Here is a 25,814-nt window from a genome sequence, read left to right as displayed (position 1 = left end):
ACACACCTTAGGGGTGGGAACAGAGCCAGGCTGAGGCACAAAAGTTAAAAAAATGTAAATGATCTTCAGCAGAATTGTCCTATCAGTCACTCCTTCAAAAGCCCTTCTCCACTCTTTCTTTCTTTTCTTTTTTTTAATAAATTTACTTATTTATTTCTATTTATTTTTGGCTGCGTTGGGTCTTCGTTGCTGCGCGCGGGCTTTCTCTAGTTGTGGCGAGCGGGGGCTACTCTTCGTTGTGGTGCACGGGCTTCTCATTGCGGTGGCTTCTCTTGTTGCGGAGCACGGGCTCTAGGCACGCGGGCTTCAGTAGTTGTGGCTCACGGGCCCAGGAGTGCAGGCTCAGTAGTTGTGGCGCACGGGCTTAGTTGCTCCGCGGCATGTGGGATCCTCCCAGACCAGGGCTCAAACCCGTGTCCCCTGCATTGGCAGGCGGATTCTTAACCACTGTGCCACCAAGGAAGTCCCCACTCATTCGTTTTTAATCATAAAGCTTTGGATGGAGAGAGAAAACCTTTATAGGGCAACATAGATATGATTAAAGTGAAGGTAAAATTTACCATTTGATACAGACTTCAATGTAAATAAAACAATGTATAGCCAACCCATTGCTGTCAAAAACACCTACATTCAAATATACAAAGTGGCATCAAACCAAGCATGAGCAGATGTTTGAGTTTTTCCACTTAGTTATTTGTTCCGTTTGTTTATTTACTTTGCCGTAGCAGGCTCTCAATTTTTCAGAAATGTTTGATGTTGCTACTCCCCAAGGTTCTGTCCTCCCGTCTCTGTTCTTCACTTTATTTGTGCTGAGTGAACTCATTAACTCTCACAGCTCCAAGTACTAGTACTCTGATGTCACTCAAATCAATAGTCTCTTCAATCTTTCTTAAGCTCTTGTAAATACAACTGCCCACTGAGCATCTTCTCTTGGATTGTCCACTGCAAACAACACAATCAAAATTGAGATGATAATCCCTCAACTCCTGTTTCTCTTCTGTTATTCCTTATCCTGTCTTGGTTTTCTAGAAATCCATTCTTATTACTGCCAGGGATCTTTCTAAAACACCTATCCTACATTAGAAGTGTTAAGGAAAGTTACAGTTACTTTTGTTAATTATGCAAATAGTGTCAGGATTATGTAGGAAAATTTACCATTTTTAAAAGTCATGCCTACTGAAGTATTTAGGATTGAATTATCTAGAAATTGAAATCGAAAATTACAAATTCTCAGCCAAAACAATCAGGCAAATAAAATAGGACAAAGGGTTAAGATTTTATAACTTGAGGAAATAGATATATATATGGGTGCTTATTCCACTGTCTTCTAATTTCCTGCTTGAAAAATTGTCTACTACAAAATTTTTTTAAAAACAAAAACAAAATAAAAAACACCTGTCCTACAATATAGCCTGGCACTGTTTTTAAGTGTTGGGGATACAGCAAGGAATAAGACACACAAAATTCCTGCTTTCACACGTTTGAATTCTACAAATATATCAATAAGTAAGAAGAAAAACATGAGTGATAAGTTCCATGCAGAGACCGGGATGCTACTTTAGGAAAGGCCTTGCTAAAGAGAAGACATTTAAGCTCAGAGTTGAATGAGAAAAAGGAGACATCTAGAAGGGGGTGCGGGGGACCATTCTAGGCAGAGGGATCACTGTCACTTGCCAGCGGAAATTCCTTCAGTAGCTTCCCAAAGTCTTCCATAAGTCCAAATTTCTTAAGACGGCAGAGAAGGTCTTCTGGCATCTGGAAGCTAAAGTGGCCTTCCTCTTTGGCTTCTTTATGTGACATTAACTCATTTAATCCTCACAACCGCCCTGTTAAGACAGCAATTTGGCTAGTTGAGTTCCTCAATTATGTTTTATCCATCTTTATACTCTGTTGCTGCATTAGCGGTTGGCTCAAAAAATGGTCATTAAATCAGCATGGTGTTGGGCAAAAAGATAGCTCCTTAATAAATGTACAGGTCTAAACAGGTGCTGTCCAACAGAAGTATAAAGTGAGCCATTTTACATTTTCTCTGGATTACATTTACTACATTAGAAGTAAAAGAAACAGATGAAATTATAATAACGTTTTATTTAAATATTATCAGTTTAACATCATGAATATGAAGTTTACACTCTCTGCATTCTAAAGCTTCCAAATCCGGTGTGTGTGTATTTCACACTTGCAGCACATCCCAACTCGCACTGGTCACGTTTCAAGTGCTCAACTGTGGCTAGTAGCTACGTCCTGAGGTCTTCCTCTCCCAGCTACCTAACGCCGTCCAGGTAGGCACCTTCTACCACATTCCCCGTTTCATCTTCTTTGTAGCCCTTACCAGTATCTCAAATTCCCCCTGACTATACAAGCCCCTCCAGGCGAGGACTTAACCTTGAAGGGTGCCTGGCGCAGAGCAGGCGCTCAATCAAGTCTGTCTCCGCCCGATCCGCGCCCAGGATGGACCCAGGCCCGGGGGCCCGCCTCTCTGCGCCGCGGCCCGCGGGCGGCCGCCCCTCGCCCGCCCTCCCCCCGGCCCGCCCCGGGAACGGGGTTTGTAGTCGTGGACGTGACTGGGAGGAGTCGGCCCGCCTCGGATTTCCGCACAGGGAGCCGGGCCGCGACCATGGCGGAGCCCACGGTGTGCTCGTTCCTCACCAAGGTGCTGTGCGCCCACGGCGGCCGCATGTTCCTGCAGGATCTGCGCGGCCACGTGGAGCTCTCGGAGGCCCGGCTGCGGGACGTGCTGCGCCAGGCCGGGCCCGACCGCTTCCTGCTGCAGGAGGTGGAGGTGCGGGAGGACCCGTGGGACGCCGAGGCCGAGGTGGCGGCCGGCGAGGGCGGCGCGGGCGGCGGCGGCGGCCCCTCGGCCTGGCGGGTGGTGGCTGTGTCCTCCGCGCGCCTCTGCGCTCGCTACCAGCGCGGCGAGTGCCAGGCCTGCGACCAGCTGCACCTCTGCCGCCGCCACATGATGGGCAAGTGCCCGAACCGCGACTGCTGGTGAGGCTGCGGGAGGGTCGGGGCGGCGGGCGGGACGCGGCGGTCAGGGCGCACGGGCCGCGGGCCTGGCCTGGCCAGCCGGAAGCGGGACCCAACTAAGAAGTAAGAAAAGGGGTCGTGGGCCCGGGCCGGACGCCCCCCTCCGGAAGGGCGGAGGGAAAGCCCCGGGAAGGGGCCCCTCCGGGTCCTTCGCGGGGAGGCCTCCCCGCGCTCCCAGCTGCGGAATGAGGCGGAAGATCGTCTGGACTTGGACTTCTCAACCACCTCTCTCCGCCTCCCCCCGCCCCAGATTGCAGCTTCTGCCCACCTTACCCCCCCACCTTCCCCCCACCCCCCACCCCGGGATCCTCCACAGCACGGCCGGGATAAATCAGGTTGGGACTTTTGCGTTCATTTCCACCAGTGGCCCTTTGGGGGCCATTTGCGGACCCCATGAGATTCATGGATCCTTTATCCAGAGATCGGCCCTTCCCACTTGAGCACAGCGTTTTACAGAAGCAAGTCTATGCTCTCTAGGTTTAGAAAGCGCGATTTAGTTCGACGCCCCCCCCCCACCCCGCCCAGGAAACTGAGGGCTGGTTGATTTGGAAGAGGTCGTTTGAGGCGGCCTCCTAACTCCAGTCTTCCTCGGTTTCCTCTAGGCCCCCGAAAGCAGGGTGGGGGGAGGAGGCATGCATTCTTTTTAAGGTTGGTGGATGGTGGGGTGCGCAGCCGCTTGGGGTGGAGAAGGCCCAGTGCGGTCCTCTGCAGAACCCACCCACGGGCACCCTCTGTCAAGTCAGGTGACTGGAGGAGGGGGTCCCTTTGGCCTTAAAGCATCCTCATTCAGAGTTAAATGGCTCTGGGAGGGGAGTTGCATCATCCCAGCTTTCTTTTTTTTTTTTTTAAATAAATTTATTTATTTAATTTTTTGGCTGCATTGGATCTTCGCTGCTGCACGCGGGCTTTCTCTAGCTGCAGTGAGCGGGAGCTACTCCCTGTTGCGGGGCGCAGGCTTCTCATTGTGGTGGCTTCTCTTGTTGCAGAGCACAGGCTCTAGGCGCGCGGGCTTCAGCAGTTGTGGCTCGCGGGCTCCAGAGCGCAGGCTCAGCAGTTGTGGCGCACGGGCCCAGCCGCTCCGAGGCATGTGGGATCCTCCCGGACCAGGGCTCGAACCCGTGTCCCCTGCATTGGCAGGCAGACTCCCAACCACTGTGCCACCAGGGAAGGCATCCCAGCTTTTTTTATTATCAGAGCTTATTAGCCTGTAGTATCCATGGGTTCATGGAAAATTGTGTAACTTCACCTGCAAGTTGAAAGTGACCCTAGGGAAGGGATTTGACAGTCTGGCCCCTTCTTCATCTGGGCCTCTGATCCAGAGCTTTGTGTTCTAGGTCTACCTGCACCCTTTCTCATGATATCCACATACCTGTCAACATCCAAGTCCTGAAAAACCAGGGACTGTTTGGTCTCAATGAGGCCCAGCTTCGGATCCTTCTTTTACAGAATGACCCCTGCCTTTTACCAGAGGTGAGTCACTAAGGAGTCACCCTCATATTATCTGCACTTTGAAAAAAGTCAGGGGAGACAGAAAGATGTTGGGTCAAGCAACTATTGAAGAGAAATACAAAGAACATATAAAAGAAAAAAAAAAAAAGTCAGGGGAGAACATCAACAATCTGCTTACAGAGGACAGCCTGAGGGGAAGGGGGGTGGGTATGATACAGTGCTGGCCTTTCTGCAGTCTATAATTTTATTGGGCTTTGATACACAAGAAGTATGGTATAGAAATAATAATAATGGCTACTGGTTTTTTTGAGCTCTTACTGAATGCTGAGTAATTCATATACCTTAGCTGATTAATAGCCTATGAGTGAGGTATGCCTGTCCCCATTTTACAGGTGAGGCAACTGAGGCTTGATTAAATAACTTGCCCACATAGAAAATGGCTCGATTAAATAACTTGCCCACGTAGAAAATGGCAGATTTGAATTTAGTTTTGTCTGATTATGAAGCCTGTGTTCTGTGAATTACCTGTTTATACTTTTGCTGACTTTTATATCCAGGCGTTTGTCTTTTCCTGTTAATTCATAGGATGTCTTTAACGATACAGATCCCTTTTTTGGTGACATTTGTTACAAATATCCCGCCCCCCATTTACTTTTTGGGGGCTTTAGGTATTAACTTGAATTGCTTTGGAACTACATTATGTTGTTCCAAAGGTACCCGTTATAACTGCTATAATGGCAGAATTAGCACGTTTGTATCTGTTTAGCTATACACAAAGAATTTTTTAAACAGAAGGGTTGGAATCCCCAAAGAAAGTATTACGAGAGATCTTGGCAGGAAGGGAGAGGAGGATGCGGCAGCTATAGGGGGGCGGGGGGGTGGTCTGTTTTGTCTCAGAGAGAAGGGACGGTGCAACTTCTGTTTACCTTTAGTGTTTATGAAATTTTTTGACTTGTAGAAGCTTAACATTTGTATTGTTAAACTTACTGCATTTTTTTCCTTTATGGCTTCTACCCGAGTACCCTGGGTCCAGCCTCATCTTGTCATATTAGACTACGTCAGTGTTCTGTGAGCAGCTGATGGGTTGGCTGCATTTAAGACAGGAGCCTGCCTTTGGTCTAATCATCTGGAACTGGAGGTGCGTGGCACGTGGCACAAAACACGGCCACTTAGACAGCAGGGACCGTGGACAAGCACAGTGGATGAGGCAGGAGTGGTACCTCACATCTCGTGTGTGAAAACGCCTGGTGATTCCTTTCTGCCACACTCCTAAAGATTCAGTATGTAATATAGGTACAGTACACATAAAAAAATCAATAAGAGGCAAGTATTGTGATGTTGTGATTTATAATAAGAAATATATATTTGGTCTTTGTCTCTGCCCCTGCCACAGAGTTCCTAAAACCCTTGGAATTTCCTAAATTTTTTTTTGTAACTTTTTATTTTATATTGGAGTATAGTTGATTAACAATGTAGTGATAGTTTCAGGTGTACAGCAGAGTGATTCAATTATACATATACATGTATCTATTTTTTTTCAAATTCTTTTCCCATTTAGGTTGTTACGTAATATTGAGCAGAGTTTCCTGTGCTCTACAGTAGGTCCTTGTTGGTTATCCATTTTACTTTTTTAAAAAATTAATTTATTTATTAATTGTTGGCTGTGTTGGGTCTTCGTTGCTGCGCACAGGCTTTCTCTAGTTGTGGTGAGCGGGGGCTACTCTTTGTTGCGGTGCGCGGGCTTCTCACTGAAGTGGCTTCTCCTGTTGCGGAGCACAGGCTCTAGGTGTGCGGGCTTCAGTAGTTGCAGCGCCTGGGCTCAATATTTGTGGCACGCGGGCTTCAGTAGTTGTGGCACACAGGCATAGTTGCTCTGTGGCATGTGGGATCTTCTCGGACCAGGGCTCGAACCCATGTCCCCTGTGTTGGCAGGCGGATTCTTAACCACTGCACCACCAGGGAAGTCCCTGGTTATCCATTTTAAATATAGCGGTGTGTACATGTCAAACGTGAGAGCAATAAAAAGTGACTTTTGTTATGTTCATGTGGTAACTTTGGAAAGCCTCTAGGTAACCTAGGGATGGGAGCTGGTTTCCCTAAGAACCAATCATGTGATTAGAAGGTTGGAACTTTCAGTCTCATTCCCACCTCCTGGGAGGGAAAAGGGCCTAGAGATTGAGTTCAATTACTAATGGCCCGTGATTTAAACAATCGTGCCCATGTGATGAAGCCTCCATAAAAAACCCAAAGGGATGGCTTTGGAGAGCTTCCAGGTTGGTGAACATGTGGAGGTGCTGGGAGAGTGGCGCCCAGATAAAGCATGGAAGCTCCACACCCTTTCCCACATACCTTGCCCTATGCATCTCTTCTATCCAACTATTCCTGAGTTATATATCCTTTTATAATAAACTGGGCATAGAGACTCGTACCATCATATCTTAAAATATAAACTACTTTCATTAAACAGTGTGATACTGGTTCCAGAATGTACAGGAGATCAAAGAAAACAGATCCTAGACCTAGCCCCCAAGTCAGAATAATCTATTGCTTCAAGATTTGCTAGAGCTGAGCAATAAGACCATATGAGCTTAATACTGTCTTGTAGAAGCCTTAACTTATACTCATTTTGTGAGTTTTTTTACATTTTTATTTTAATGCTTTTATTTTTCAAAAAACTGTTCTGGCTTCCTGTTTCTTCTTTTTTTCATTAATTGATTCTCAATTCTTTCCTTTTTCAGATGAGCTTTGGAATCATTCAGATTCCTAAAACTATTTTATAGGAATTCTTTGGGGGAGGTAGGAATTGCACTAAAATTATGGGTTCATTTTAGAAAATTGGCATCACAATCATAGGCAGCATACCATTTTTTGGCTTACTGATTGAAGTATAATTTATGTGCAATATTATGTTGGTTTCATATGTATGACGTTTAAATACATATGGAATGATCACCATGGTAAGTCTAATAACCATCTGTCTCCATACAAGTTATTACAGTGTTATTGACCATATTCTTTATGCTGTATATTATATCCCCATGACTTTAAAAAAATTTTTTTTATTGGAGTATAGTTGATTTACAATGTTGTGTTAGTTTCTGCTGTACAGCAAAGTGAATCAGTTTTACATACACATATATCCACTCTTCTTTAGATTCTTTTCCTATGTAGGTCATTACGGAGTATTGAGTCGAGTTCCCTGTGCTATGCAGTGGGTCCTTATTAGTTATGTTTTATATATAGTAGTGTGTATATGTCAATCCCAATCTCCCAATTTATCCCTCCCCCTTCTTTCCCCTCTGGTAACCGTAAGTTGTTTTTTTTTTACATCTGTGACTCTATTTCTGTTTTGTAAATAAGTTCATTTGTATCATATATTTAGATTCCACATATAAGCAGTATCATATGATATCTTTGTCTTACTTACTTCACTCAGTATGACAATCTCTGGGTCCATCCGTGTTGCTGCAGATGGCATTATTTCATTCTTTTTTTTTATGGCTGAGTAATACTGCATTGCATGTACATACCACATCTTCTTTATCCATTCCTCTGTCAGTGGACATTTAGATTGCTTCCATGTCCTGGGTATTGTAAATAGTGCTGCAATGAACATTGGGGTGCATGTATCTTTTCGAATTATGGTTTTCTCTGGATATATGCCTAGGAGTGGGATTGCTGGATCATATGGTAGCTCTAGTTTTAGTGTCCATACTGTTCTCCATAATGATTGTACCAATTTACATTCCCACCAACAGTGTAGGAGGGTTCCCTTTTCTCCACACCCTCTCCAGCATTTATTGCTTGTAGATTTTTTGATGATGGCCATTCTGACAGGTATGAGGTGATACTTCATTGTAGTTTTCATTTGCATTCCTCTAATAATTAGTGATGTTGAGCATCTTTTCATGTGTCTCTTGGACATGTCTCATGTGTCTCTCTTCTTTGGAGAAATGTCTATTTAGATCTTCTGCCCATTTTTTGATTTGGTTTTTTGTTTTTATTGATATCTAGCTACATGAGATATTTGTATATTTTGGAGATTAATCCCTTGTTGGTTGATCCCATGACTTATTTTATTATTTTTTTATTTTCTGAAAATTTTTATTGAAGTATAATTATTTATAATATTATATTGGTTTCAGGTATATAACATAGTGATTCAATATTTTCATACATTATGAAAAAATCACTGCAGTGAATCTCGCTTGACTTATTTTATAGCTGGAAGCTTGTACCTCTTAATTCCCTTCAATTATTTCACCCATCCTCCACCCGCCTCCCTTCTGGCAACCATCCATTTGTTCTCTGATACCATTTTGTTTTAAACCAGGTCATTTGTGTCCACTAGAATTTTCCCACACTTTAGGTTTGACTAATTGTGTTCCTCTAATATCATTTAACATGTTCCGCTATCCCCTGTATTTACTGTAAATTGATAGATCTGGACCTTTGATTGGCTTTGATTTAGGCTTGATTTTGTAGCAAGAATTTTTTGTATATTTGGTATATTGTTAGGGTGACTAACGGTCCCTGTTTGCCTGGGACTGGGGGGTTTCCAGCCATGTCAGACTTTCATGCTAATACCTGGGAAGTTGTATTTCCTATTGCATCATCTCAGGAGGTACACAATGTCTGGTCCCAATGCAAATATTAATAGTGCTCCCTGAAAAATGCCCTAGTTTGGATAATAAATTGTCTGTTCACGCTTCCAGGTTGGTTTCCCTGGAAGCAGAGCCTGACATAGTGTTTTAGGTGCATGTGATATATGGAAGGAGGGATCCTTGGGGAAAATCTGTAAAGTAAAAAAGAGGGAAGGGAGAGCTACAAGCAAGGTGAAGTCTGGCCTTGACTTGATTCATGCCGGGGCTCTAGAGCAAAAATTACATTGAAGAATGGTTCTAGCCTTGAGGCAAGGGGGCCAGCCTTTTGTACCTGCATAGAAGTCACTCATTGGCTACAGGCTCTGGGAGAGGAGGGCGGGCCAACTGAGAGTCAAGGTCAGAGAGAGGCAGCTGAACATTAGTAACAGCTAGGGGAGATGTGGGTGGAGGAACTATTATATACCCATCTGCCTTTCACCCATGATGATTTTAACAGCCACTGATGACCAGAAGGTGCCATTTAGAGAAGCTGTCCTTTATTGGCTTAAGAGATACAGTGAAAATGAATGTCCTAAGTGTTGCTTCACTTCTGTACCAGGTCTGTTTGCTCTACAACAAAGGTGAAGCCCTGTATGGTTACTGCAACCTCAAGGATAAATGCAACAAGTTTCACGTGTGCAAGTCCTTTGTCAGGGGAGAGTGCAGGCTGCCGAAGTGCAAGCGGTCCCATCAGCTAATTCACGCTACATCCCTGCAGCTGCTGCAGGACCAAGGACTGAATATTCCAAGTGTCGTTAATTTTCAGATAATTGCTACCTACAAGCACATGAAGCTGCACAAGATGCTTGAAAATAAAGGTGAGACTCTCCGAGGTAGACAAAACACTATCAACAGTGTAGCGCTGAGCTGAAAGTGAGTCTGGGGAGAAAGCACTTCCTAGGTTAACTGCTGCTCTGTCCTTGGGGAAGCTTCATCAGTCAACATTCTATGATATCGAACTGTGATTCTAACCAAAGGAGGGAAGGGATGGAGTTTATTTTCAGCGCTGCCAGCTAAGAGCCTCTGCCCAAGTGATTGAACAGTGTAGCTCCTCGGTAAGTTGGGGGTCAGGAGTAGGAAGAACAGTCTTAACCGCTTTGGTAGGAGAAAAGAGGAGGGAGGTGCGCTAGTGACTAGAAGCTAGGTAAGGATAATGTAGGGATGGGTTTCTTTTATTAAATTGAGTTAAAGTTTTTTCTTAAATTTTTAGGAAATTTTAACCACATTACAGAAGAATTTGGAAAACAGACAGTAAAAATAAAAATCACATATGACTCCACTCACTGTTACTAAAAAATACTAGTTACTAGAAAATACTAGTCCAGTGGTGGTCAAAGTCTGCATTAGTTTAGTATCTTTCATTTTCACGTTCTACAACATCATAAATATCTTCTCATATTGCCACATAGTCTGTCCTTTTTTAAGGTCTATAAAGTGTGGCTTGGTCTTCTTAAATGACAATGCGAGAGTACTTATTCCATTAGATTTGCTTATAGCTGAAAATGAGTTTCAGTGGGTGGTGGGCTTTGGAGAATTGCTGATAGGAGAACCAGATCATCAGAGTCCCTAAGCTTTAATAGGGAATTTCCTTGTGTTGGGGTGGTAGTGACCAACTGTGAGTGGTGGTTTGAAGGTAGGGAGGGCTCTGCAAGTACCAGTGTCAGAGGCTGTGTAGGTGTGTCCCTAAATGGTGGCAGGGACGTTCTACCCTGTACTGTGGGTAGGGCCTGTTATTCTCTTCATCTGGTCTTGTTTAGTGTGTCTCTCCTAGCTATGGAATGTGACTTTCTGCTTGCTGTTGAGATATATAAATATATATGTATATTTTACTCCAGACGACACGAACTCTCCAAATACAAAGTGTTGGGAGTTTTATCGGTGATATGATTAGCTGGGCTGATGCTCCCAACGTAGAATGAAATTTAGAGTGATAAAGGGCTATGTCAGGAAACCTCATCTCTTTCTTCTTCTTTTTAGATAATTCATTTTCTTCTGCTGAGCATTCCCAGGGCCTTGAGAAACAAGGAGTACACGTAGCTGGGGCTGCAGAGGCCGGTCCTCTGGTCTCTGGCCCTGCTGAGTCAGCCAAGAAGCCATGTTCAGGTAAACCTTAGAGGACGTCGGTGAAATAAGAAGAACGTTGTCCAATTGGAAGGTCTGAAAACAAAGCTTCTGTTGAGATTTAATTTGTAACCATTCATTCATTTAATCGTTTATTAATAATAGCCATAATGATACCTACCTCGCAGGTTGTGGTGAGAATTAAAGAAGATGGAAAAGGAGAAAATGCCAGATTGGGAGGATAAAATTGGGGGTGGGTGGCTGAGGATGAGGTTAGACATTGAACAGGCAAAGGGAGAGTAAAACCTGAGAGTAGATGAGGTCAGTCCTGGGCAAATCCTGCGGTTCCTGAGAGCTTTCCCTGGGCTGGCCGGCCAGAGCTCTTAAGAGGCAGGCTCCTGCGGACTTGTTCTGGGACCCAGCCAAGTGCTCTTCTGTATGCCCATATACATAGTTTACATTGTGGTATTCAGGGACTACATACACTTTATGCTCTTTTTTTTTTTTTTTTTTTGCTTAATATTCCATAAGTATCTCTCCATATTTATTCACATTTATCATGCGTAATCATTTTCATGCACAGATTAATATATCATCGTTTGCTTAACTAGTTCCATTATTCTGGGATATTTTGATTCTTTCTAACAAATTTTGAATATAACTCTTTTCTTAAAATCCACACAATATTAAATTTTTACGTTATTCTTTACTTTTGCTTCACTTATAGTTGCTGAATGATACTCTTGATTTTCATTTCTTTAAAAATACATGCGGGAATTCGCTGGCGGTCCAGTGGTTAGGACTCTGCACTTCCACTGCAGGGGGCATGGGTTAAAAAAAAAAAAAAAAAAAAAAATATATATATATATATATATATGCAAGTAAATATTTTTCGGTATGTCTTCTTTCTATATGTCTTGATTTTGTGTAGTTTGTACATGCCCTTTAATTGCTGGGCCCCTCCTCTGTGCTGATGTGACTTGGCCTTTAATAGGCTCCTTAATTTTCGTAAAAGCATGTTGACTGTATATGATATGATATCCAACTCTCGTGGATCCGTCCTCAGCCAACGCCGCAGAGTATATAACTTACGGGTGTTCACCAGAGATTTCTGCCTCACTCTGTGTACCCTCCATTTCTTATTAAACTTTTACCAAAGTCTCAGATTCCTGTAGTATGAAGGATGCGGAGCTCATACATTCCTCCAAGTTGTATGCATTCTTTCTGTGATCAGGATGGACCATCAGAAATCTATATACCTCGCCCATTCCATACTGACTTCTCCCTTCCCCCCTTCTCTCTGCCCCTGCCCACCCAGCTGTCTCTTTTTAGTTGTACCTGATGTTTATTTCCTTGTTTTCATCAAGGGGTACCACAGAGAAGCAGCTTTGTGAAATTCTTTCCTGTGTTTGCTGTATTAATAGCCACAAATGTTGGTGTGTAAAGTGTTTTGTTTTGTTTTTTTTAATTTAACTGTCTGGCAAAAACATAACATTTGAGAAATAGGGCCAAAGTAGTGAGCTTTTCATCAAGCTAAATTTATTTAATTTAGAAAATTTTTAATCATGAAAACTTTTCCATTGGGGGAGGTGTGCAAAAATGTCCTTTTTAAAGTGAGAAGGTGCTGTGTTTTCTCCTAATGGACAGTAAGAGTCACGCAACTTATGTTAATCTCTTCATTTTGGTTGCCAGCAACAGTATTTCTGAAAGCTCTTATGTTTTGCGTATCTTGCTTCTTTTTTCTTAGTTACGATTTCTCCGGTGCTAATTAAAAACTTTTCTTTATATTTTATTATTATTATTTACGTTTTATTCTTTTACTGTTATATTTCTTTTGTAAGCCATGTTAAATCCTTAATGGAAACAGTATAGTGTATAAATGCATATTCTTTACATTAAAAGACTTAGTAGATTTTTACATTATTGTGTTCTTTTTATATATCTTATAATTATGCCTTTATATATGAAGTTATTGACCCTTTGTAATCTTTGTTGCAATATTTTATTCAATTCTACAATATTCCATTTTAATCTTAGTTCCATTGGTATTCATCCTATAAAAACATTTTATGTAATCATACCTCTTATTTTAATTTGATGATTCAGCTGTTAGAGAGTTATCAGATTAGAGTTTCTTTGGCAATTTATCAGGGCTTATGAGATGAAGCTGCACATCTGTAGGCTTCACAAATTCCAAATACCCTAAATTGAATGACTGACTTTCTTCCAGACTTGTTCCTCCTTTTGTTCTTTATTTTGGAGTGTCAGCACCAAATGACTTAAGCCAAAAACCTGCAAATTGTCCTATACTTTTCCTTTCTTCTTATTCCCTGTGTCAAATTGGTTACCCCGTGTTGCAGAATTTTCCACTTTAAAAATCTTGCAAATTTTTATCCTCTCTACCCCTTTCTTTCCATCCCCAACACACTGCCTTTTTCTAAACCCTCATCACCTCTTGCATTTGTTTTACAGATTCATAACTCAGTGGTATTCAAGTCTGTCTTGTGAGAGTTTTTTGTAGGAAGTGCGAGATGGACCCCTGTTCCACTTCAAGGATGGTACCCCCATTGTAATTTTTAATATAATAGGCTTTTGTGGATGTCATTGATCTCCTTACCACCCTTCTCTCCCCCTGCTGCCTGGTTGACCTTTTGAAATGCAGACCTAATCGTATTGCTTTTTTCTGCCATAACCTTCATTGGTCCCCATCACGGAGGATAGAAGTCATAAAACTCAAATCCCTACAGGGACTAGAAAGTTAAGATAAATGGATAAAGTGAGGTGGATGTGAGAGGAATGGGGGAAGAGAGGAAGTGCTGTGGCAAACTGTCCCATCTAAAAGGGACAACTGCCTCTTGCTTCCACGTGGGAATGCGGGGCCCAATTTGACGTATCATCCAATTTGTCAAAAGCAGCCACAAATCCAGAAATTTTTATGAGAAATTTTCTGATTTTAAAATATTGACTTTTAATTGAGTTCTTCAAATGCAGACCAATATTGCGTGTATTGACCTACTTGCAGTTTTTGGAATGTGCCATTTTATCTTGTGACTCTCTATTTGTAAATGATGCTCCCTCTAAGTGCCACTCCTTCGCTCCTCCTGCCTCAAAACCTGGCAAAATTAGATTATTTAAAATGTCAGGTTAGCCTTTCCTGACCCCAAGACAGGCAGCTCTCCGAGTGTTCTCAAAGCTCTAGCACTTAGTACATTACATTGCAATGCTTTTATTCCCCGGCTTTGAGCAAAAACATTATTTATTCTTTTTGGTAATTATAACACTTGGTAGTTAAATATTTTTTGCCGTATAATGAATTAAACTCTGCGTTTGAATCTGTTGAATCAGTATCATATTGCTCTTCATTGATTCTCTTTCTCCTCACATATTTTTAGTATTCAAAGAATCTTTTTTGCCCTAAGGAATGTGTTATATAAGGTAAACATCCTTTTGATGCTTCGGTTTGAATTGTCTAGGTCTAAAATTAACTCTTTATGACTTACGTTTATGATACTAATTCTTTCCATCAAGGAATTAAATCTTCATTATTGACGTATTTCTTGATTGCTTTCATTATAATTTGTTCATGTTTTTGTCTAGGTCATGAATATCCCTTATTGCATAAATTCTTTCTTGGCTAAATATATCTGTATTGCTACTAAGTATGGGAATCTCTATCTTCAGAATGCTATTGATTTTCAAAATATTTGTCTTTAGGTAAGTTGTCTTTGTTCTAACAGTATTAGATGGCTTGTTTGGTTTTATTTTTAAATATAAAATAGTAGCTGCAAAAATATTTATCTTTTCTTATGTATTTCTATTATATCTTTTTGTTACATAAAATTGTAATAAGATATTTTTGGATATTTCTTCATTTAATATGAAGTTAATTATTGGTTTTAAACAAATATTGTCTATTATAATAAGGGAAATAATATCCTTTATTCTTGTTTATTGGAAGCTTTTGGTAGGAATTGGCATCTTTTGATATAATCATATAATGTTAATCATTTAAATTACCTAATATGATTATATTTATGGTTTTCATGATATTAAAACATCCCTAAATTCTTGAGTAAGCTCCACTTGATAATGCCATATATTCTTTTAATGTATTTTTTATCCTATTTGGTAACTTTCAAGTGTATGCATCTAAACATTCATAAATAAATTTCATTTATATGTTATGTGTGTATGTAGTAATTTCCTCTTTGTTGCTATATTCTCAAAATATAAATTTTATTCTAGGTACTGTTTTGAGTTTTTGTAAATTGATTTGTAATGTTATTATAATTTTTATTAAAATTTTTTTCGAGCTTTATTGAGATGTAACTGACATATAACATCGTGTGAGTTTAAGGTGTACGAGGTGATGATTTGATACATCTGTATACCCATATATATTGCAAAGTGTTTACCACAGTAAGGTTAGTTAGCACATCCATCCCCTCACATTCATTATTAGTTTTAAAATAATGTATTATGTATCCTTGAATTACTCTTATTATTTAGGAATATTTTTCCAAAAGATTTTTTTTGGGGGGGGGGAAATACAATAATATTGTAGAAATTTTGGAGAATACAGAAATCAAGTATTAAGAAGGAAGTCACATAATCACCCATAATATGACTGTGTAGAGACAATCACTGTTAATAATGTAGGATATTTCTTTCAGTCTTTTTCCATGCACATATTCTTAAATATTGAGAGTGTACTATAAATACAATTTCATATTATGCTCTTCTGGATTGATATTGTTTTGTAAGCATTTACCCACATAATTGAAAGCATTCACAATTATATTTGATAGCTGCATTATATTTTTTAATGTATCATTTATTAATCATAGTCCTATGGTTGGGCATTTATTATTTGCTACATTTTAGTACACTTGGTTTTTTTTTTTTATTTGGTTGTGCTGGATCTTAATTTTGGCAGGCGGGCTGCTTAGTTGAGGCTCGCCAGCTCCTTAGTTGCGGCATGCGCCCTTCTTAGTTGTGGCATGTGAACTCTTAGTTGCAGCATACATGTGGGATCTAGTTCCCTGACCAGGGATTGAACCCGGGCCCCCTGCATTGGGAGTGTGGAGTCTTAACCACTGTGCCACCAGGGAAGTCCCACACTTGATTTTTTTAGAGTAGTTTTAGGTTTATAACAAAATTAAGAGGCAGGTGCAGAGGCTTCTCATATACCCTCTGCTCCCACACATGCATAGCCTCTCCCATTATCAAGATCACTCACCAGAATGGTGTATTTTTTAGCAAGGATGCACCTACTTTGTTTTTTTTTAGATGTTTATTTTTAAAAATTTAAAAATTTTATTTACTTATTATTTTTATTTATTTTATTTATTTTTTAAGGCAAATCCATTTATTCATTATTTTTGGCTGCATTGGGTCTTCGTTGCTGCACTCAGGCTTTCTCTAGTTGTGGTGAGTGGGGGTTACTCTTCGTTGTGGTGCACAGGCTTCTAATTGTGGTGGCTTTTCTTGTTGTGGAGTACAGGCTCTAGGCACGCGGGCTTCAGTAGTTGCAGCACATGGGCTCAGTAGTTGCGGTGTGTGGGCTCTAGAGTGCAGGCTCCGTAGTTGTGGCACACGGGCTTAATTGCTCCACGGCATGTGGGATCTTCCTGGAGCAGGGCTCGAACCCGTGTCCCCTGCATTGGCAGGCAGATTCTTAACCACTGCGCCACCAGGGAAGTCCCAGGATGCACCTACTTTTACACATCATTATCACCCAAAGTCCATAGTTTATCTTAGGGTTCACTCTTAGTGTTGTATATACTATAGGTTTAGATAAAAATATAATGACATATATCCATTATTATAATATCATACAGAGTATTTTTACTACCTTAAAAATTCTCTGTGCTCTGCCTGTCATCTCCCCTCCCCCGCCCAGCAAACACTGATCTTTTTATTGTCTCCATAGTTTTGCCTTTTCCAGAATGTCATATAGTTGGAATTAAACAGTATGTAGTCTTTTTAGATTGGCTTCTTTCACTTAGTAATATGCATTTAGGTTCCTCCATGTCTTTGGGGGCTCATTTCTTTTTAGTGCTGAATGATATTCCATTGTCTGGATGTACCACAGTTTATCCATCCACCTACTGAAGGACATCTTGGTTGCTTCCAAGTTTTGGCGGTTATGAATGAAACTGCTATAAATATCCATGTGGAGGTTTTTGTGTGGACATAAGTTTTCAAGTTCTTTGGGTAAATACCAAGGAGTATGATTGCTAGATCATATGGTAAGAGAATGTTTAGTTTTATAAGAAACCACCAAACTGTCTTCCAAAGTGGCTGTACCACCCTTTTCTTGTCTTATTGCATTAGCAAGGACTTCAGTTCCACGTTGAAAAGAAGGGCTGAGAGGGGACAACATCCTTGTCTTAAAGCTTTGAGTTTCTCACCATTAAGTATGATATTAGTTGTAGTTTTTTTGTAGATAGTCCTTATCAAGTTGAGAAAGTTCCCCTCTACTTCTAGTTTACTGAGAGTTTTTATCACTAATGAGTGTTGGATTTTGTCAAATGCTTCTTCTGTGTCTATTGATATAATCATGTGATTTTTCTTTTTCAGTTGGTCAATGTGATGGATTATGCTAATTGATTTTCAAATGTTGACCCAGCCTTGCATATCTGTGATAAATCCTACTTGGTCATGGTGTATAATTCTTTTCAGACTTTTTTGGATTCGATTTGTTAATATTTTGTCAAGGATTTTTGTACATATGTTCATGGGAGATATTGGTCTGTAGTTTTCTTTTCTTATTATGTCTTTATCTGGTTTTGGTATTAGGGTAATGTCAGCCTCATAGAATGAGTTAGGGATTATTCCCTCTGCTACTGTTCTCTGAAAGAGATTGTAGAGAATTGGTATAATTTCTTTCTTAAATGTTTTATAGAAATCACCCATGAACCCATCTCAGCCTGTTGCTTTCTGTTTTGGAAGGTTATTAATAATGGATTCAATTTCTTTATGATCTATATGATTTAAAAAATTAATTACAAGTATTACTTTGATAAACACAATAAAATTTTTTAATAATGTGAAATTGAAAAAAAAAACCAACAAATTTCTAACAATGCTGGCAGTCACTGTCTACCGAGCATGATGAACTAGATATTCACAAATAGGACACGGAGATTTATCCCAGTGATTTCCCTTGCACAGTTCAATAAAGATCAATCTGATATTGACCAATTACTGGTAGAAGTTCTCAGTAGGGAAAGAATCCTGAGTAAGTAGGTGGCACAAGGAGCCAGTTCTCATTTGCTACCTTATTGAGGAAACTAAGACTGTTCTCAAATGGAAAAGAGCTGAAAACATTTTCTGTAACATTTGCCTCATTAAAATGAGGCTAACTGCTAAACTTTGCTTCTTGGTTCATATTTCATTAATTAAAATATTTTATAGATAAAGATACTGATAGAATTATGTCATTAAGAAGAACAATACATTAATGAGTCTATATTTGTTTTTTTAATATCAAAGGTTATTCATGTGAATTGAAGGTTTCTAACATGGTTGATGCCCTAAATGTAAATTCACATTTTTTAAGCTTGTTTCTAAGGTATAAAGGATGACCTATAAAGTGCAAACACACTTTTTTGTAGTATCTACTGGAACTGACAAAATCCTCTAAAATACAAATGAAAGCATCTGAAACAAAAGCTTCAACATCAAAAATCAGTAGAAAAACACTCAAAGAAAGAGGAAAGGGAGAAAATAGCCTGAGACCAATAAAAAAAAATGTAATAGTACAAAAAGAGAAAAACCAAAACCAACTGTAGAAATACAAATTTCAAGCAGAATGTTAGATCTGCTTGGCATCTCATGAAAATACTAGAGGAAAAACAGATTAGGATAAAACTAATGTATTTGTAAGTGCTATAAAAATTAAGATAATACTTAAATGTTTTATGCTTAGTAAAAGTATATAACTATATAATTAAATCTATACTATAGCCAATCAGCAATGCCAAAGATTAATTGAAAAATCAAATTCAAGACACGGAAGGACTGAGTAAGAGAGTTATAGTATTACCAGCACAATTATTGACCTAAGCATTAGGACACAGAAATACAATTGTAGATTTTTTTTTAAATGTTTTTATTGGAGTATAATTGCTTTACAATGGTGTGTTAGTTTCTGCTTTATAACGAAGTGAATCAGTTATACATATACATATATCCCCATGTCTCCTCCCTCTTGCATCTCCTTCCCACCCTCCCTATCCCACCCTTCTAGCTGGTCACAAAGCACCGAGCTGTTCTCCCTGTGCTATGCGACTGCTTCCCACTAGCTATCTATTTTACATTTGGTAGTGTATATATGTCCATGCCACTCTCTCACTTCGTCCCAGCTTACCCTTCCCCCTCCCCGTGTCCTCAAGTCCATTTTCTAGTAGGTCTGTTTCTTTATTCCCATCTTGCCCCTAGGTTCTTCATGAACTTTTTTTTTTTTTTTTTAGATTCCATATATGTGTGTTAGCATACAGTATTTGTTTTTCTCTTTCTGACTTACTTCACTCTGTATGACAGACTCTAGGTCCATCCACCTCACTACAAATAACTCAATTTCGTTCCTTTTTATGGCTGAGTAATATTCCATTGTATGTATGTGCCAACAACTGTAGATTAAAAAGAATTTCTGAGGAAGTACTAGACTAGCAGCTTAATCAGGGTTGCAATGAGCATTTCCTAGAATTGGAAACAAAAAATAAGCCGAGCCTGAAGTTCAAAAGTGTTCCCAGTGTCCTGTCAAATATTATCGTTTAAAACAAGAAATCTGAATAAATATTTTAAATTGTTGAACTTTAATAATAAAGAATGTTTTTGGCAACCAAGAAGGGATAGATAACATTTAAAGAAATACCAAATAGAATTATTTTGGAACTTGGAATCTAAATAAAAGGCCATAGGGCTTCCCTGGTGGCACAGTGGTTAAGAATCCGCCTGCCAGTGCAGGGGACACGGGTTCGAGCCCTGGTCCAGGAAGATCCCACATGCTGCAGAGCAACTAAGCCTGTGTGCCACAACTACTGAGCCTGCACTCTAGAGCCCGCGAGCCACAACTACTGAGCCCGAGGGCCACAGAAACTGAAGCCCGCGCACCTAGAGCCCGTGCTCTGCAACAAGAGAAGCCACCCAATGAGAAGCCCGCACACCGCAACGAAGAGTAGCCCCCGCTTGCCACTAGAGGAAAGCCTGCGCGCAGCAACAAAGACCCAACGCAGCCAAAAATAAAAATAAATAAGTAAATTTAAAAAAATAAATAAATAAAAGGCCACAGGGACTTAAATCAGTATCCTTAAGATACATAAAGCTAATATGTCTCATCAATGTTGAGAAATAGTGATAATTATAACAGCTTCCATTCATTGTACCTTACCTGTGTGACAAGTACAGTTCTAAGTCCTTTTACTCATTTAATTATCAAAACATAGATGAGTTAGATCAATACTGCCCTTAGACCTGGGCAAGAGGGCTCTGCCTGGGCCTCTATTTTAGAAGCTTCTCTCTGCTCATGATTTACACCATTTAGGCGCCAGGGAAATGTTTCTCCACATCACTTATACTATGTCCTCAACACAAAACGTGATTGCTTCTGAAAGCTGTGCAGGTCTTTGGGTTGTACCCCTCCCAACATTGGAAACGTGGTTTTAGACTTTGCAGAGGATTTCACTGATGTAAACATGCAGGTAAACAAAAACAAATGAACTTATCAAGTCCTGCCCTTCAGATAGCGTGGATGCAATAGAATCTTACAAAACGAAATAGCTTTTTCCCAGTAGTTTCCAGTGTCCATTTTCCCTCCTCTTTGTGTTCTAATCAGTAGTTCTGGAGATACTCACAAATTATATAGTATTTGCTGCAAGTGCACATGGCAGCTGGGGAACACTTCGTTATTAAGCAATTCATACTCTTCAACATTTATATAAGTAGTTTTCCATTTAGCACATGAGAAGCAGGATATTGATTCTTTCTATTAGCACATTGAATGTGGGTATTGGATAGTTTGATGTTTTGCTTTTATAGAAAGATCCTTAAGATTTCATTAAAGTTTCAAAAAATTAAATGGGGAGCTGTACTTCACCTCATGATGTAGGAAGTCCCAAGAAAAAGCTAGGTAACCTACAAAATCATAACTTTTCTTGAGCCCAGGAGAACTGCGGTCACAAGACAACCAACTTCACTGAAGTCCAAAGAGTGGCAAGATTCTGCAAAGAGAGATGTGACCCCAAAACGATTTCACCTTTGACAGAGCATAGAGGTAGAGGTGGCCCTTATACAAATGGGTAAGATGAAATCAGGTAAATTTTAATGAATTCTTAAAGACCAAGTGTGGGCTAGCATGTCAATTTATAATAGGTATAGCAGAGGAAAACACAAAAATTATTCAAGAACAGCCAAAATAAATGGACTAAAATGATTAATAGGTAATCTCCCCCTAACACACACTTTTGAAGATATGACTCCATATTATAGCAGTGTTTATGAACACAACAAAAGACGAAAAGAAATTATAATACCCAGTTGGACAAGGGGTCTCAAGGCTGACATTCTCATGCACTGCTGGAGGAAGAGTCTATTGAAGACAAGTTGGCAAGATCGTAAAAGATCTTAAAAATATACATCTCTTTGATCAAATAATTCCAGTTTCAGAAATTTATCATGTGATGATAATAAAAATATAGAGAGAGATTTACTTACAAAATTGTTTATATTTGTTAGGGTCCTAGCATGAAACAGATGGCACACTTAAACTGGATAAGTGGGGAGAATGTAATGAAGGACTATTTACAAAGACATGAGTCAGATTCAGGGAAGCCTACAAGGGTCGGTGGAGTACTTGGGCTAGCAATGATGGGGACACCCCCCTACGCATGAAGGTGCAAGGGGAGGGACTGTTCCAGGAGCCCAGGGAGAGTAGCCGTAGCACAGAACCTGCCACCAGATGAATTCAAGTTCTTATGTTCATGGACGCCACCAACTAGTAACCCTTCAGGGAGGACCTGGGGAAATAAATACCCTTGTGTCCCTCTTTTTCTGCTGTCTAATTTCTTGCTGGTGCCTCCCATTGATCAAACCCACAGGAGAGGGAGGAAGTTCAATGATGCACTCTTGCAAAGGTCTGCTTCCTGAAGCAAATAGCATGGTGGAGACGGGTAGAGGATGAACATGGGCTAATATCTAGCACAATGTCTGATGCAGCACTACTTATGGTGGTAAAATATTGGAAACCACCTATGTGTCCAGCATTAGGGAATTTGCTGAACAACTTAGGATAGGTTCGAATATGGGAATACAATGCCACCATTAAAAATGATGTCCTGGAAGTATTTACTAAGGTGAAAAGATGCTCATAATATATTGTTGAATGAAACAAAATTTTATGTACAGTCTGATCCCAATTTTATATCAGTATTCTCTGTATGTGTGTGCGCACGCATTTATGCATTTGAAGTGTCTGGAAGAGCGTATGGTCTAATGTTAACAGTGCTTCTTTTGGAGTGGTGAGATTACAGATAATTTTAATATTCATAACTTTGCTTCTTGGTATATTCTGCTTTTTCTACAATGTATAATAAAAAAAAATTAAAGTTCCTTTTTAGAAAAATGAGAAATACGGCATAATCCCAAATTAATTCTGTGAGTTAAATATGTGCTGTCCTTAACATTGACAAGGAAAAATCCTTAAAAATTCTATTAGAAGCCAATTTCATTTTTGAACATAGTTACAAAATTCTTAAATGAAATTCCAACAAAGAATTGAGCAATAATAATTATTGTATATAATTAGATGCCAATTATAATACTGAGTGACTTTCCTGGTTATCTAACTTTTTCATACAACACTATGAAGTAGGTATTAACATTTCCATTTTTAGGCGGGAAAACCAAGGCTCAGAAAAGTCATGACCAAAGTTACATGGCTATTAAATGATAAAACAGTATTCAAAGTCATAAACCCTGTCTTTACCTAAACCCTGTGTTGTTAACCACGCTATCACTAAGCCGAACTTATCTCCAAGCTTACAAGACGAGCAGATCACAAAGAAAACTCTGAATATATTACTTCATGTCAACAACAGAATGAATAGTGAACATCAGAAGATTATAGACACGGCACAGGCACTGTATAATATTTAACAGACTCTCAGAAGCTAGAAGCAGGTAGATACTTCATTAACTTGGCATCTATATCTTTAAAAACAAGTTAACATGTGTACATCAACTATACTTCAATTTAAAAAGAGGTCAACATCACACTATAAATTAACTGGTCACTGTCATAATTATTTAGAATACTTTTAGGGATTACTGTCATTGCTTTAAGATGGCAAAAGTGGTTAGGAAAAAAAAAAAAGATCAGAACATTTGTCTAGCAGCTTGATGGAAATTCAGTCATTAATTCAGTAAATATTTACTGGGAACATACTATGTGTCAGGCACTGTACCAGGCATTGACCAATTAGTGGCAAAGGATAATAATAGCTAACATTAAAGTAGAGCTTGCTATATGCTACCTTTTTTTCTAAGCACTTTAGATATACCAACTTGTTTAATCCTTATACAACCCCATGAGGCAGTTACTATTACAATTGTTCCATTTCACAGATGAGAACACTAAGGCACAGAGGGGCTAATGCATCATAGCTAATAAGTGATGGGGCTGTGACACAAAATACAGATAGTCCTAGCCTAAGAGTCTAAGCAATTAACCATTGTGTAAATACCCCTCTCTAAACAAGAAGTAATGGTCTCTGTCCTCATGGAGATTTATGATTTAATGGCAAACAAAGACATGAAACCAAACACAAAATTAAATACACAGTTTCAAATAGTAAATGCTAAGGAAGAAGAGACTAACAGGAATCACTTACTTAGATGGGGGCAGGGCAGTCAGGGAAGGCTGGGCTGAGGAGGAGCCCATCAGATGAAGGGTGGGTGAAGGGCCAGGGCCAGTGGGAGAGCCCGTTAAGAGGCCCTGGGACGGTGCCTGGAAGGATGGTCCCAGCGGCTGGATGTCCCTGCAGGAGTCTGTGAACATTTGCAGGTCATGCTGAGCAACTGGTTTTATTTGAAGAGTGATGGGGAGCTTTTGAAGTTTTGTTTTTATATTAATGAGGTGTTTGTTTTCACTACAGATGTTTCATCTGCAGATATCTTTTATTTTTTATTCACCTGATGGCTAATCCGTCCTGCACATGGGACTCACTCCAACATCTTCTGTGGTCATGGGTGATGGTGCCTGAATTCCACTCTGGCCTGAGTCTCAGGCAGACAGCCCCTCACACCCAAACCTGGATTTCAAGTTGATTCTCAGAAGGTTAGACGGACACAGTACTGAGGGTGGTATGACGTAGTTACTATTATAATTATTCCCATTTTGCAGATGAGGAAACTCAGGTACAGAAAGTGGTGTTTGCCATAGATTTCAAACGGCCATCATGGACCAAGTCCAGGATTTCTTATTGAATCTGAATAGCGAGTTCTACGTTGGCAGTTTCTGTATACTTAGTTTACCACACGGCAGTCATTGTACTTCTTTTTCATGGTCAAGCTGTGCGGTCCAATATGGTGGCCACTAGCCACATGTGGATATTCAACCTTAAATTCATTAAACTTAAACAACAGTAAAAATTCAGCTCCTCAGTCACACTGGCCACACTTCGAGTGCTCATAGCCATTTGTGTCTAGCAGCTACTTCACTGGACGGCACAGATTTACAGAACAGTTCCATCATTGCATAAAGTTCTTCTGGACAGTGCTGATCTAGAAATTTCTTAATTTGCTCTTTTAAATGGTGAATGAGCTCCACACAGAGCTGTTTGTGGGCAGGTAATTTTATCATCCAGCTTCTCACAATTTTCATCCAGAGCCTATAAAATTCAAATTTTGTAAGCTTATTTTATTCTTTGGAGATTGTCATTCCCTAAAGGGCAGAGATTGTGTTCTTTCTCTTTTTCCGTGAAGAGCCTTTAAGTTTATTCACTAAACTTAATAAACTTTTGCTGATGCCAATTACTATAGCTTAACAAACTCTGCACGAGGCTGAGCTAATGTCATGTCTGAAGTGACCTTTTATGTTTTTTTAAAAATAAATTTATTTATTTTATTTTTGGCCGCATTGGGTCTTCGTTGCAGTGCGCGGGCTTCTCATTGCGGTGGCTTCTCTTGTTGCAGAGCACGGGCTCTAGGTGCACAGCCTTCAGTAGTTGTGGCTCACGGGGCTCAGTAGTTGTGGTGCGCGTGCTTAGTTGCTCCGCGGCATGTGGGATCTTCCCAGACCGGGGCTCGAACCCGTGTCCCCTGCATTGGCAGGCGGATTCTTAACCACTGCGCCACCAGGGAAGCCCCCTTTTATGTTTTTTAAGCAATCTCTTTTATTTATTTATTTTTGGCTGTGTCAGGTTTTAGTTGCAGCACGCAGGATCTTTCGCTGTGGTTCTCGGGCCCTTTGTTGCAGCAGGCAGGCTTCTCTCTAGTGTGGCGTGCGGTCTCCAGAGTGCGCAGGCTCAGTAGTTGCGTTGCAGGCTTAGTTGCCCCACGGCATGTGGGATCCTAGTTCCCTGACCAGCATTGGAAGGTGGATTCTTAACCACTGGACCACAAGGGAAG

General features: G+C 40.2%; 1 protein-coding gene across 1 annotated transcript; it reads left to right on the top strand.

Moving 5' to 3' along the window:
* The first annotated feature begins 1,857 nt into the window (after positions 1-1,857).
* ZC3HAV1L (ZC3HAV1 like) lies at positions 1,858-15,367 on the top strand. The gene is made up of 4 exons (XM_082473132.1): positions 1,858-2,991; positions 4,365-4,500; positions 9,682-9,940; positions 11,100-15,367. The coding sequence occupies exons 1-4, from the start codon at positions 2,618-2,620 to the stop codon at positions 11,234-11,236; spliced, it is 906 nt and encodes a 301-aa protein (XP_082329258.1). The 5' UTR covers positions 1,858-2,617; the 3' UTR covers positions 11,237-15,367.
* Positions 15,368-25,814: the final 10,447 nt, after the last annotated feature.

The sequence above is a fragment of the Balaenoptera physalus genome, assembly GCF_965194825.1.
Source record: "Balaenoptera physalus genome assembly, chromosome: 8".
NCBI classification, from domain to species: domain Eukaryota; kingdom Metazoa; phylum Chordata; class Mammalia; order Artiodactyla; family Balaenopteridae; genus Balaenoptera; species Balaenoptera physalus.
The sequence above is the reverse complement of the archived record's forward strand: the minus strand, read 5'-3'. Positions and strand labels throughout refer to the sequence as shown.